The 15,220-nt window shown below is 37.9% G+C and overlaps 2 protein-coding genes across 2 annotated transcripts in view; both read right to left on the bottom strand.

The window, feature by feature from the left end:
- Window positions 1–15,220, bottom strand: part of LOC144659347 (uncharacterized) — a 96,077-nt gene that overhangs the window by 42,749 nt on the left and 38,108 nt on the right. The window lies entirely within an intron of this gene.
- On the bottom strand, window positions 127–14,366 carry LOC144660597 (uncharacterized). Its single transcript, XM_078521262.1, has 7 exons — window positions 14,175–14,366; window positions 7,417–7,461; window positions 5,801–6,421; window positions 3,279–3,404; window positions 2,020–2,145; window positions 1,058–1,463; window positions 127–470 (listed from the first exon to the last, which is right to left on the bottom strand). Exons 1-7 carry the CDS (start codon window positions 14,281–14,283, stop codon window positions 287–289), a joined length of 1,617 nt encoding a protein of 538 aa, XP_078377388.1. The 5' UTR covers window positions 14,284–14,366; the 3' UTR covers window positions 127–286.

Below are 15,220 nucleotides of genomic sequence, written 5' to 3'. Positions count from 1 at the left end.
CACTGTGGTTTATCCAAGATCTCTAGACTTAGAACCGCCCTTTATAGCATAATTAACAGAGATAAGCGCACGGAAAGCGCCGAAAGATCTCACGAAGGAATTTCAGCTGACGTTAAAACGAGGGCCACGTCGACGGAAGGCTCTTCACTTGAATAAATTTGAATTTGGTCTAAATAGGGTATGAACACACCCCCACCAAAGTTTCTGACAGTTGCTCTCCGTGGGAATTTGAGCCGATGAGGAATTCTGCTAACATACCGGGGAAGATTAAATCTAAGGGCAAAACTTACCCGTCTCTTATGACGTCATATCTTGGTTGTGAATCCCTGTCCTGAGAAGGAGTGGCATAGCATTCCAAGGCAAGAATTGTCAACCGATCGTCTTCAGTATCGACTCTAATCTCATAGTACATTCGCTCACGGATGTTAAACATAACCGGGAAGTCGTCTTGGGAGTATGGCGCAATGAAACTGGGGGAAAGAAAAAAGAACAATCATCATATCTTAAATTTAAAGCTTCTCCTTAAACTCATTAATAATGCATCAAGTAAAAAACAGTAAATCATAACCGTGAAGAACGTTTGGATACCTGGCTTTAATTAGAATAGCTATTAAGGATTTAATTTTTCCTTTTACTCCACAGTTTTTGTTTTGATCGGGAAGATATATCAAAAACTTGAGACAGTGTTTCATCGGCTGACCAAACACCTCGAATGTCGTAAAAATACTTCGCTGCGCGTCGTATTTTCAAATCTCTTCTTGTTGTTTGGATATTCGGATGATCACTGTCTCTCGTGTTTGATATATTAGCTGAGCACTTGTACTGTAAAAGCGTTATAAGAAGAAGCAAGTACCAGATGAGGATGAACAGAAAGCGAGCGTTACCAAGATTAGAGTTGGTATGATGAGCTGAGGTCGATAACAATTCCGGAACAGGGGAGAGAAGGGAAAACGAGAAAGAGGAGGAGGGTAGAAGAAGTAGGAGTAGCAGGAGTAGGAGAATGAAGAGGAGGAGGAGGAGTAAGAGTGATGTTAATTTCTGTCAAGGTTAGACTTACTTGGGATTCCGGAACAAGTCCATAGTAATGGTAAACTTTCCATATCCTTTAGAAGACAGAATAACCTTCTTGTTAGCAGGCAAGATTCCAATTGAAGACACCACGCCATATTTGGAGTAGTAACAGTGGAACGGGATCATAGCCTCGCGCACACGGGTCACTATTTGATGCTCCTCGATTGGAATCTCAGACACCATGTTACTGTAGACAGCGTGGTCATTAGTGTGCTTGAGTATGGTACCACATTCGGTGGTCGCTGTATGAAGGAAGTAGTGAGTCTCGTTCTCAGTAGCCGTGCAGTGGACGTCGATCAGCCTGATATGATCAACGTCAAGACCCATGAGGAGGGACTTGGGAAGAGTGATGGTCATTTCATCTTGGCCACAGTCTAGTTCCACTCCCTCGGCTGTTGGAAATAAAGACGAAAACCATAAACAATTATTTATCTCTGTAGGTAAGTGCGCACATAAAGCATATTAATTATTTTTCAAATATATAAGAAGCGGCTGCAATGTAGTAGGCAAATAATATAGAGGTAGAAAAAAGTTTTACAGTTGAAAGAAACCTGAGATCTTCCACCTTTATGATTGCCGAAGATCACACGAAACTATCCCAAAATTGCTGGTGATGTCCCGAAGATTTTCGAACATTGCCGAGAAGTGGTTGTCGTGTATTTGTACAATTGCGAAGACAATATATTTATATTAGTTGTCTTTATTAATTCCTACTAATGACCGAGTCTAATTCTGTTCGTACAACACACTAGGGAGGGTGTATGCCATCCTCTTTTGTACAACATCAATACAATTTGTTTCCTTAATACTATAAAAAGACACAAAGGAAACAACTAAATACGGAATACTGCCTTGAGAAACTGCTAAATTCTCATAAATAACACTAATTGTGATGTATTGTTACCAGTAAGGATAATCTAAGGCTACAATCACAATAGCTCTACTCACCAATACAGTGGCGGTTGTCTGGCGCGACGCTAAACTGTGGATCTGAGCATGCGCAGTAGTAGCCTCCAATAGTATTCACACAGATGTCTTGGCATTCTCCGTTGTTATGTGCACACTCATCGACATCTAGACAATAAAAGTGATTTCAACTTAAAGTGACTATGTCACGGATTTTAAACGATCTTTTGAACAGCCCAAATTTGTATTTGTGTCGTAGGAAACTAAAAAATAATGGTCCATTTTTTAAAACAATTGCTATTTTAGAGCACCAAAACTGTTTAAAAGCGCGTTTGGCTTCAGATGGAAATGGATTGCAATTTGAAAACGTTAGCCAACGTTTACAAGTTGTTTCCGCGCGCCTTTAAAAAAAAATCGATATTCATAGCCGAAATTTGATTTCTATCCCCAAATAAAGGTTACATCTTCAGTTAAATGTTCAAAGATAATGGTTTTGTTGTCATTAAAGATGCGAATATTGTTTTTCATGGGTGGAGTTACCTACCACTTATTCCAGAACAGTTTAGACCAAAAATCTGCGAAATCCCCCTGAAAAAGTCCGTTTAAGCAAGGTTTTGCCTAAATGGAAGGAATTAGTAACATCCGTACCCTTCAAGCGACAGGAGAGACTTGCAAGGGAGTCAAATAAAACTTGCGCGCAGAACGCTATGTTGGGGAACACGCCGGGCCAGCAGAGCGCTTGAAGCGGCACTCTCGGAAAAACTTTTTGCTGTTTTATCCGATTGAACTCAAACTTAGCACAATGATAGAACTTTTTATCCCAAACAATCGTATGATTTTTGTTTTTTGAATTTAACGGTTTTTGGCGGGAAAATGACGTCACAGTGCTGAAGAAAAATTTTCATCTTATTGTTATGGCACAAAAAGTACATTATTCTGAAAGACCTTGCTGAGATAAAGTGAAATGCGAAAAAAATATCGAAAAAGCTCAATCCGTCTTAAAGATATAGAGTTTGAAAACTTGAATTTCCCGCCATTTTGTTACTATTTTTAGAAGATTTGTAAAATTCAAATCTTTATATCTTCTTTATCTCTTATCTTGCGTTATCCCTTATCCCAATAATTTTGAGGGTCGGTTTTCCCTTATTCCTAAAATGAAAATTAAATTAAAGTGTCATTTCCAGACAGGTGGCTTATTGTAGAAGTGGGCTAAGACAGGGACGGCGGAGCCCGGGGGGCATTAAGCTCTCCCACTTCAAGTCACTATCAGGTTAATAATACAGCTAGCTACAACTTGTCACCTTGTCCACAAGTGTCTCCTTCAAAGCCTTCAGCGCACTCGCATTCAAAGCTGTCTCCCTGATTGGTGCATGTCGCTCCGTTGAGGCAGGGGGAACTATCACATGGCTTAGGTGGAGCTCCTCCTCCTTGATTTTTGAAATAGAAGAAGATTTCTCTTTGAGTATTATTATTGGGCAAATATTATCTCTACAAAAGAAAATGCAACGGAAAACTTCCTTCGTTAAGGGGACACTGTCACGAGCTTCACTTAAAAAATTCAAGAGCCTAAAGACGTATAGAAACTTATAAAAAGTGGGTCCAGTTTTGTTAGAAATTACTATGCCAGTGTACTGAAGCTATAAACAAGTAATATTATTGTGATGCAATCAGGAATTTTAGATCTCAACTTGAAAAAAGTTAGGCTGACTTTTTCAAGTTCTGCCCTTGTGACCTGTAATTTTTTCTTAGTGTATGTGGTGTTAAGCAATTGAATAAAAAAAGAGATCTCCTCTTGGATTTCCAAGGAAAAAACAAATTCATATTTATTATTTGCCAAGTAGCCTGAGCTCGGGGGTTAGGTTGAGAGAGGAAGACCAGAAACATCTTTTATAGACGGTATCTTTGCATCAAAATTGAACGATTATTTGAGGCAGGTTATATTTTTTAAATATTTTTCACTATAAAAGGTAGTAATTATTCGAAGAGGTCGATTATTGGAAGAAATACGGCATAACATTTTTTACTAGATTTTAGGTTACGGAAATCTTGGTCCGGCGGAGTGTAACGCTCTAACCGTGTGACGACATCATGAACACTTGCGTGACAACGCAATGGACAGTTGCGTGACAATGCAATAAACAGTTGCAAGGAAGTTTCGTAGCCTTGCACAAAGTCCTCTGTCGACTGTGTTCATTAAAACAGCATATCATGTTGCTAGGGGTGGTCACATCTTTTAGAAATTATGCCAAAATTTATGCGGAGCTCCCAGCGGCCCGAAGGGCCGCAGAGCGGAGCCCCATACCCATAGAAAATTAACAGAACCCATGCTTTTGGTTTTTCATGGTCATCATGGCTAGCGGCATGGCTCACGGGCGCGTGCGACGAAGTCGCGCAACATGGCGGCCATATGGTGGCCATATGGCGGCCATATGGATAACGCATGGTTATGGTTTACGCCAGCTTACATCTTTGATATTGGACATCCATGTCATGGTCAATTGACAGCTGTCAAAACAGGGTATTCGCTGAGCAGTATCACATGACCATATCGCAGGCTCACATATAGAACTCATCGAGGTCGAATTTTTTTTTTGAAGTTTACCGCTGATCAAATAATGGTTTACATTGGATCGCGGGCTCAAGTGCTATATTTTTTCTATTATTGGTCAGTAAATTGGGAGCTCCGCTTTTAGGCTTGGCTAAATCTATTTAATATTGTTACCATAACTGTTATGTGGTTTGAAAAAAGCCCTTCTTCTCCAATAACCCCTACCCTCCCTTCCTCAAAAGTCTTGAAAAAACCCACTCGTCCAGAGGGGCTGAAAAGAGCTTTTACGGTAACAATTTAAGAGTGTTTAGCAGGCGTCTGTTTTAACTAAATCAGTTTTTCTTGCAAGGTTGCTTGAGAGGTTTACTTTTGCTTAGTCAAAAAAAATTATTTCGTTTCGGTTCAGGTCAATACGTGTTATATGAGCCTATCTGGCTCAAACTGATTATGTATAAGGAACCCATTAAGGCTGTATTTCCCAGCCCAAATTTGGCCCAAATTCCATTTCCCAGTCTATTGTTTTCCCGATTTTCCAAATCCAATTCTCAAACTCATTAATAATTCATCAAGTTAAAACAAAAAAAATCATAGCCGTGACGGTGGTTTGGATACCCGATCTTAATTAGCATAGATTTTTACGATTTTATTTCTCCGTTTACTCCGTAGTTTTTGTTTCGATTGAGAAGATATATCAAATACTCGAGACAGTGTTTCATCGGCTATCCACACACCTCGAATTTCGTCAAAAATACTCCGCTGCGCGTCGTATTTTCAACTCTCTTCTCGGTGTTTGGATATCCCGATGAAACACTGCCTCTCGTGTTTGAAATATTACGTCCAAGTTCTACTGTTTAATTGTTTGTGATTCCCAGTCCCAGTGATCCAAATCTCATTTTTCCATTGAAAATTGGCCCAAACCCCTGCTCCTATTTTACCCGTTCATACCCCTCGTTAAAGGGGCTATGTCACAGAATTTACCAGATTTTTGAACAGCCAAAATTTATATTTGTGTCGTAGGAAAAAATAATAGTCCATGTTTTTAAAAAACTGCTATCTATATGAGAGCACTGAAACTGTTAACAAGTGTCTTTGGCCGCGATGGCTCGGATGGAAATGGATTGCAATTAGAAAAACTAAGGCTTAACTTTACAAGTTGTTTCCGTGTGTCTTCAAAAAATCGGCGAAGTTCCTGTATCATAGCTCCTTTAAAAAAACAAAAATGTAAAGGGAAGTCACAAAACACAACCACAGAGATTTCAATAATTTGCAGATTACCTTTCATCGCAGCCCTTATTTGGTCAGCGTCCAGTGCAACGTCGTAAACTTTCATTTGAGTGATGTTCCCTTTGAAATGTCTACCATCACCGTCCTTAGCTCCCATCCGCGCCTCGGTATCATTCGTTGCAATCCGGAAGCCGGTACCAATATTCTGCGTCTTAGCTAAAACTCCGTCAACGTAGATCGAGTTCTCCCCGGTGTTATGATTGTACGTGGCAGCAACATGATACCACCTTCCAGCGTCAAGAGGATCATCTGTCAATATAGCATTCGCGAACGCATGATTTGGGTATTTGGTGATCCGATTGAAGAACCTGGAGTTAACGATCCATATATGGACTCCCCACGGCCCAGATTTCCTGTAGTTGAACAGTGGTCCCTCTGTATTTTCGCGTTGTACCCAGCACATCAGCGTGATGGAGTTACGGGTGTCAAGACCTCCATCATTCGGAAACTCGATGTAACTACCGGCGTTGCCAAAAAACTGGTAGGCTCCTTCTGGCTCATTGTGGGGTCCATCTGCTAGTTCCACTCCATTTAAGGTTCCACTCGGCTGTCGATCGTTTTTCTCGTTTGCTTGAAATTCTCCGTTAAGAGGATAGAAGGCGACGGGCACAGCTAAAAGTGAAAACACCACACCACTTATGAAAGTATGCTTACTTAAGGTGATTCCCTAGTATTGCATTGCGCATCTTTACTGCGCAGAATTTTACACGTAATTAGCGCGCGCACAAACAAAATGGCGGCTTTTTTCTATGCGGTTTGGATTGCAAGAGAGATAAATCATCGTTTTCTCCTATACGAGTACGGTGACCTATCATTTTTTTCTCTCATATATATAGTTCGAGAATAGCGATCAAATGCTTTTTATAAAATGAATACAGATCAATTATCACCGAAAAAGTGTACTTTGCCAGAACTCGCAAAGGAATTATCAAGGATTTGTATGAAGAAGAAGAATCGTTTATTAAAAACTATAACACTTAGCAGTCCTTGGACTGAATTACGTGTATTGTTACAATATTAATTAAAACTATATATATATAACAAGAATTACAAAGTATTAAAAGCTGTTTACATTATAATATACTAAAAACTATAAAAGGCGATCTATACGATGATATACACCATGTATATAGTATGTACAAGGTCTTCCTGCTCCTAAACAAATAGGTAACCCCCCTTTTTATATTTCAAAATTTAAGTTCCCTTTAGGTAAACAACCAACCGGCAAAGTTTGGTTGGAAATCTATGAGCAGTTCTATTTCACGTGAATTACCTTAAGTCTTTTTTTAACGGCCAATCGAAACCAAGTTTTCCCGCTCTTTTCATGAGTCACTTACTTTTGTCCCGAGGTTTTATTGGCTTATTTCATCACTTGCCACCAATTTTCATTGGCTAGCTGAACAAATATTGAAAGGGTAGATAGGAAAATAACTGTACGACGAATGAACTGAAACTAAGGTTTTCTAAACCTTCAAGCCTAGCACGGTACTAGTAAATAAATATCGATCGTAATAGATATAATCAAGAGAAAGTAATAATACATGGCTAGTTATATTGTTATATTTTATCGAAGCGAATGATATAAAATGTATCGTTGCTTTACTTACGGTCTTCACGTTTTACAATCGAGGCATCTTCTTGGTTTGTTTGATCTTGAAACAATAAAGAAAAAAAAATAAAGTCAGTTCCCTTTTCATACAGTCCTGTTTTTGTGACGACAATGTAAACTAAACAAGTGATTACAAAACGATTCGGGTTTCGAAACGAATTGTTGCGCTGCTTTTGTAGCCTGTTCCAGGCTCTCGAGAAAAGAAAGAACGAGCAGGGAAGAAGGCGAGAAAGGAGCGCCACTCGCCTTCTTCCCTGCTCGACTTTTCAGCGCTCGCCCGCTTTTTTTCGCTTTTGCACACAAACCGAGATCCTGGAACAGGCTACTGTTCTTGCGGCAAGTGAAGCACTGGCCATTGAGCAGCTAATAAGATTACCTAAATCAGGTTAATAAAGTGAGGTCGATTGTATACTTGGTCGATTTCTATTTAGGTGCAAAACGTAGAATCATTGGCTTGAAATTCTGCAATGTCCTTCTTCATTATTTTGATATTCTACAGGGCCGCGGTTGTTCGAAAGCTGATCATGATAAACACTAATTATAACTTAGGATACAAAATTGTTCGAGAGTTTTTATTGCTTATCTTTTGCGGAGTTTGAGATTAGTCGACTCGACATCAAAACTGCAAGACAGAAAATATAAACATAAAATCCTCACTGAAACGTTAAAACACTGAAATCGTGCTTTGAACCTGGCCCAATGTCTCTGCCACACTGCTTGTATAAGAAACTGCAAAAAGACTAAATAGAAAGCAAGGAAAACACAAATTTAATACAGAATTTGCTCAGTGTATGGTTCTTAAGTGGGCGCTCATATAATTGTTTTACGCTCCTTCAGGCCTACTCTGGGACCCAAAGTCGCCGTAACTTTGGGCGACTTAAGGCGACTTTAGGCGATTTTAGCTTATTTTGTCTAAAATTACGGGCGATTTTGGGCAATTTAAGGCGATTTTGAGCGACTTTAGGCGACTTTGGGCGATTTTGAGCGTCTTTAGGCAATATTAGGTGACCTTTTAGGCAATTTTAGGTGACCGACCTAAGTACAGTTGTAGTATACATGTACATAGGAATCATCATGGTATACCATAAAGCATTGTTACATAAAAGTCTATACTATCTATAAAACAACTTAGAGCGACTTAGGGTGACTTTAGGCGACTTTAGGCGACTTTGGGCGACTTTGGGCGATTTTGGGTCCCAGAATAGGCCTTCCTTCTCTCCTCTGTATTCGCCCCTCGCCAGCTATCAGCCGATAGAAACCTCGAGCTCGCCGTCTAATTGTTAAATAGAACACGATCGCGCACTCGTTGTTCATAAAAGGGAAAATTATTTGTGATTTTTGGCTTAAAAATACATAACGTTGTAGGTTTTGGACTGCAAACTTAAGAGTGTATACTAAAAAAATTAGACTACTCGCCCTCGTTTTCTATGAGCGATAGTCAACTCAGCCGCGCTTCGTTGAGTATTCGTTGATAAAAAATTATTTGTCGTAATCTAATTTTGTTAAAAACAGAAAGATATTTATCATAATTATTTAGCAAGGCAAAATTCAAGAGAACGAGGGCCTGTCTGTGGTTTTCTTTATGACTGAAGATTAAAATTAATGAATTGTCCCAAACAGGAAAAAATTCCTTTGATGACGTATCTTTTGTTCCTGGTCGTCATAACAAACTGACCAGCCATTGTGCTTTTGTTCATAAAACAGGAAAAACTTTTGTTATTTTCTTTATAACGTTATCTTAATGACCTACTATTCCATTAAAAAGCCCACCTTGCTAGTATAACACTTGAACTGATTGCGTCTGAAAATGCGAAGTTATGAGCACACGAATTACATGTAATTATTTGCACGCTTAATCTTTTATTTGTCTGAATTAACAAATTGAACAGAATCAACGGCATTTGTAAGAGTAACCTTATCTCTCGGTCAACTCTTTAAGACTTTCAAAATTGTTCATTTGCAAGCTCGTTTTTTGTACAACTTCCGGTAGTGTTGTTCGTTTGGGAGCACAACTCTTAGAAAAGGGGTCACCGCCGCTTCCCACCTTCCAACATTCGGGCGGTAAAAATTAAATCGTGTAGGAAATTCCAAAATACGATTTAAGAGGGTTAACTTTAAAATAAATGTCCAATACTCTTTAAAATAACCTTTAAAAAACAAAGTTAACTTCGATGACACACTACGTTTCTGAACACTTTTAAAAACCAACTCAATTCCGCTTTTTCATAGATTTAATAGGCCAATTGCGATATATTAAGATTTTGCTTACAGTTTGTTCCTCTAACAACATTTTCATCAGTAGAGGGTCTCAATGGGGTGGGGGCTTTTACGGTTAACGGTTAAAATTTTGGCCTTTTTACGGCTAACGGTTACTCAAGCAAATTAAGGCATGGGCCTCTCGTTATACGCCCAGAAAGTGAGGGGGTGGTCTATCTCTTGAAGCTTCAATTGTAGCAGCATGAAACTTTCCCAGACTCATGGATTATCAATTGTTGTCATTTTGGCATGTCTAAAATATGCAAATTAGGTCACGTGACCTCTTAAGGCCCAAAAAACTCTTACTTAAAACAGGAACACTTTTTCCAGCTTCCTTAAAATTGCGGTTAGTTTTATAACTTTAAGGCGATTAGGTACATTGTTTCTGTGCTTGGAAATGTTTAGATATTTTAAAGGAAACGTTTCAAAAGAGAGAACACTTATACCGGGAGACTGGGTACTAGTATAAAAAGCTGTTTATTTCCAAAATCAATCAAATATTCAATAATTGCCAAGCACAGTTTCTTTGCTGTTACTATTAGGACTTGTCTTGTACCATTTTAGTTGAATTTCGCTTGCTATAAACTGTTCCCATTTTCGCTTAAAGATTTTCTACGATTATTTGGCGTATTAAGTCACGTGACTTAATTTGCATAACTTCGACATGTCAAAAACTCATTACTTTTGGAGACTCATCTGTCTACCACAATTTTATGCTGTAATGAACAACGCCTTAGAAGTTAGACCACCCCCTCACTTTTTTGAGGGAAATAACTGTTGACCCATGCCTTAATTTGCCCGAGTAATTTATTTCCATTACGGTTAACAGAAGTTAAAAGTTAATTTTCATTGTTTTTAATAGTTAAAAATCAATTTCCATTATTGAAAAACGTATTTTAGGTCTTTGGACCATTTTTGGGACGATGAAGTGAACTAGTTTAGGTTATTTATAGTCACTGATCGATTTTTACGGTTAACACATTTTACGGCTAACGCTTAAAATTTTCCATTTTTTACGCCTAACAGCTAAATTTTTGGCCGTTTTACGACTAACGGTTAACCCCATTGAGACCCTCTCAGTACTGTTTAAAATGCGAATAAAACGTAGATTTGTCGATAAAGACAATAAAGAATTCCATCACTTGAAATATATGAAATCAGTAACAAGTCTTTTTGGGTTTCTCATGCAGAACTTATTCAGTGGTTTTCACTGTAATTTCACTTTTGAATTAATTTACTACGTAAGTTAGAAGATAAGAAAGATTTTTTCCGCTTTCGCAAACAAAAGAAACACAAAAGAGTCCGCCATAAGATTGTTCGGTTTCTTAACTTAATGCATTAAAGAGACGTCAAAACAGAATTGTTTTACTGTTTGGAACAAAAAAATGCTTTTTAAGCCTGGTTCTCATACGATCGTCCCGATCGTCGCTGTCGCTTCTGTCGCTTCAAAAAGTTTGCTTCCACCAATCACCTCAGACTTTGCAAACGACAGAAGCGACAGAGACGATCGGCGCGATCATATGAGAACCAGCCTTTATCCTTATAAAATCATGCTGCAATTCTTAATTCAAAATCCTTTGTTTTTGCTTTAGACTTTTGTTTTCCAAGGCGGAAAAAAATAAGTATTCTTTAAATGACGCTGCGAGCTATCGGTCAATTAGTAGTTACTGTAGCCTAGAAAAATAACTCTTAAGACGCTAAAGCAAAAAGTATTATAATTTTTAGAGCTTCAAGGCTCAACTATTACGCACATATACTATTTTTTTTAACTGGTGTTCGCAGAAGACGAAATTCCTGAGAAGAGGCGAATTCGAAGTAGTTTAGGTTTTGCTTATGGTTTGCTTATCTAACGATATTTTCAGCAGTACTGTTTACAAAGCGGACAGAGCAAATTGCTGCCGATATAAAAATCAGTGACAATTCTGTTTGGGTTTGTTGTTAGGGCGATCAGTGTTTGTCATGATGGGTTTCTCATGCAGAACTTACTCAGTGGGTTTCACTGGAATTTTACTTTTGAATTAATTTGTTCACTACGTAAGATAGATTTTTTTCCTTTTTTGCAAACAAAAGAAACACAAAAAGCCTGCGTTGAGATTGTTCGATTTCTTAACGGAATACATTTATAGAGACGTCAATAAAGAATTGTTTTCCTGTTTGGAACAACAGCTTCCCTTACACTTTTAAAACCATGCTGGAATTCTTAATTCAAAATCCTTTGTTTCTGCTTTAGACCTTTGTTTTCCAAGGCGGAAAAAATTAAGTATTCTTTGAATGACACTGCGAACTATCGGCAATGCAAATTGAAAGTAATAACTGTCGGCGAGAAAATAACTATTGAAGCCCTTACCACAAAACATTATAAATTTTAGAGCTTTATCGAGTATCTTATATACTATTCTTACGATAATTGTTCGAAAAGTTTGATGGTAAATAGAAGCGATGCTCACCAGCTGATCATTCGGTTAATTCTCACCACTTATATGCTTAGCAATGTACTGATATTGTTAGGGGAATTAAGTGGCAGTTTCTCTTAAAGCGGTCCATTGCATTTCGGGTTCGGAAAATATTTTTCCCTCAAACTTTTCCCAGTGAACTATCTTAGGTTGTAAGTAAATGCAACGACTTTAGTTTTTGGAAATACGTTAAAATATATTTTTTAGAGTCTCAACAGTGAAGGCTGCAAAAGGCCTAAAATTGAGTTTGGCCAGAACGAGAAATTTCATAAGTTGACGAGCTCGCCGCTCAAAAACAACCAAACGCACCAAATTATTATTATTATTCCTAAGTTAAGTGGTTCTTCAAAGGTTGGAAACGCATGTTAATTTTGATACATTTTGATTTACGTGTCCGTGAAAATTTAAATATCAGCAACCGTTAGATCGCTTTTTGTAAACATGCAAAAGTATGGTGTCTTCGCCGGCCTTTATTTCACGAGTCCAGACCAGATCATTCTAAATTCCAACTGAATCCTACTAAACTGATGTTAGGAAGCATAGAAATATAAAAATACCTTGCACTTTTTATCTTCCTTTGCCACAGCGACTTCGAAAATGTTGTGCTTATGCGAGTAAGTAAGCTCATTTGCATAATGTGTATGAAATACTCGCACAAGCACGAAATGTTCGAAGTCGCTGTGGCAAAGGAAGATAAAAAGTGCAAGGTATTTTTACATTTCTATGCTAACTAACATTTGTTTAGTAGGATTTAGTTGGAATTTAGAATGTTCTGGTCTGGACTCGTGAAATAAAGGCCGGCGAAGACACCATACTTTTGCATGTTTACAAAAAGCGATCTAACGGTTGCTGATATTTAAATTTTCACGGACCCGTAAATCAAAATGTATCAAAATTAACAGCGTTTCCAACCTTTGAAGGATCACTTAACTTAAGGATAATAATAATAATTTGGTGCGTTTGGTTGTTTTTGAGCGGCGAGCTCGTCAACTTATGAAATTTCTCGTTTTGGCCAAGCTCAAAATTAGGCCTTTTGCAGCCTTCACTGTTGAGAGCTCTAAAAAATATATTTTAACGTATTTCCAAAAACTAAAGTCGTTGCATTTACTTACAACCTAAGATAGTTCACTGGGCAAAGTTTGAGGGAAAACCTTTTTCCGACCCGAAATGCGATGGACCGCTTTAAGAGAAACTGCCACTTAAGAAGCTTGTCATTCAGTTTTGAAAATTAACTGGCTTCACCAGTTACAATTGTCAGACCGATATTGGTTGAACCCGGCTGGCGCAAAGTGTGTACTTTCACTGGATACACACAAACAAACGGAACAGTTAAATACATTCCGCTTTGCTTAACATGGTTTGCAAATTTCACCACAGTTTATGCATAATCTGTTGCCAAAAAATGTTTTATTCTCATTTTATTTACTTGTTTTGCATTGTCAGGCTTTTAGTAAATTCAAAATGAAAGAAATTGAGTGTTGCAAACGCGTACTATTCACTACGCACTAGCTTAATAAGTGTAAATCCTGGAGAAAAATGGAATTGTCGATGGAGGAAAACATGCTTGTAAACGAAGTCCTATTTTGTCAAAACGTTTTCAGCCAATGAAATAAAGAATAAAGTAGATGTGAGCTGATCAAGATTTTAAAGTGGTTGTGCTAATCATTGACTGAAAATCGTCATTACTTGCGTTTAGAGCCAGTGTAGAAATATTGGCCCAGAATGGTGTGTTTATTTTTTGTTGCAGTCAGAATTTTACAATTCACGGAGTTTGCCGAACTCGATAACTTGTTTTTAAAACAACAGTGAAATCTTGAAACTACTGACTTTTTCAAGAACTTGAAGTTATTGTACAAGTTTTTATTCCACACAGCGCTTTACTGAAGAAAGGGCCAATTTTAAGATAAATGGACTCTTTTCGTTTTTCTCTTTTCTCTACTGAATTTGCCGTTTTGAATTAATAGCTATATAAAGTCACAGTTGAGCTCTCTCGCGATCACTTTTTATTCAGCGTCTTCTGTTAATTAAATATAATGATAGCTCTTACCTTCAAAACTAAGAGAGTCTTGAGTATCAAACGTGAAACCTTGCGATCCTTTTGCAGCAAGTGCAAAAAGTAGGCAAATGGCATAAAATAGTAGACTATGCTTCTTCATGTTGCTGGCCTGCCAACGACTTCGGAACGTCTGAAAGAGTTGCTCAGATTACAACTGAACAACGTATGAATTTTTTCCGCATTGCCTTACCTTAATATGGAATTAAAAAATTTTGTTTATGCGCACGTATCAGATAGAAAGCGGAAAAAAGGTTGGGGTTAAAAGTACTCTATTGTGCTCTTACAATAGCCCCCTGGCCACGGCAATTACAATGAAAACAGGAAAAATTAGTAGGGCGTTAAGTTAAATCCTGCGCTAAACAGATGACCTGAAATATATAGAACAGAACTTCTGTACTTGGAATTAAGGAATCCAAACCCTCTAGTGTTTTGACATTAGTTCTAAAGTTTAAAAGAGTTTTTTTCGATCTTCTTGTAAATGTTCATTTTAACAAATAAATGAAGCCTTTGAAGTACTCGTTTGTTTAACACAATCACAATTAGCCGTGGTCTACCGGCCTGGTATTCGGCAACATCAAATGATTTGTCAAGTTTGAACAAACGTGGCTGGTTTTTGCGCTTCTAAAAAACTTCAAGAGTTCTTGTAGTTACATGCACGGAAATAAAAGTTTATGGCGCAGCTTGTGTTTCAGTACTTTCACACGTTGAAAAAAATATTCAAAAATATGTCAACCGTGGAACATCGTGAGTCTTTGTTGAGCTTAGATTAGAAACAAAATGATGCATTAATCATCTTCTTTAACTTAAAGAAAAGATCACTCAGTCGTTTCAATTGCCTATGACAATGCTTAAAACACAATGTAATGTTTTGGTTAAGCATCTTTTGGACCACGATTTTCCCTCCGAAGTTTTAACATGAAACGAAAAAGACGACTGGGCAAGGGGCATGCCATTGATGAGTCGTTCAGAGACCATAGTTGGTTTCTTTTGTTGCGCTGTGAGTAAGAACGTGACTAAGGAAAAAGTGCATGCCTCGC

Source organism: Oculina patagonica, chromosome 7 (assembly GCF_052425735.1).
Source record: "Oculina patagonica isolate OP01 chromosome 7, crgOcupat, whole genome shotgun sequence".
In the NCBI taxonomy this organism is placed as follows: Eukaryota; Metazoa; Cnidaria; class Anthozoa; order Scleractinia; family Oculinidae; genus Oculina; species Oculina patagonica.
This window is presented reverse-complemented; position numbering and strand designations above follow the sequence as displayed.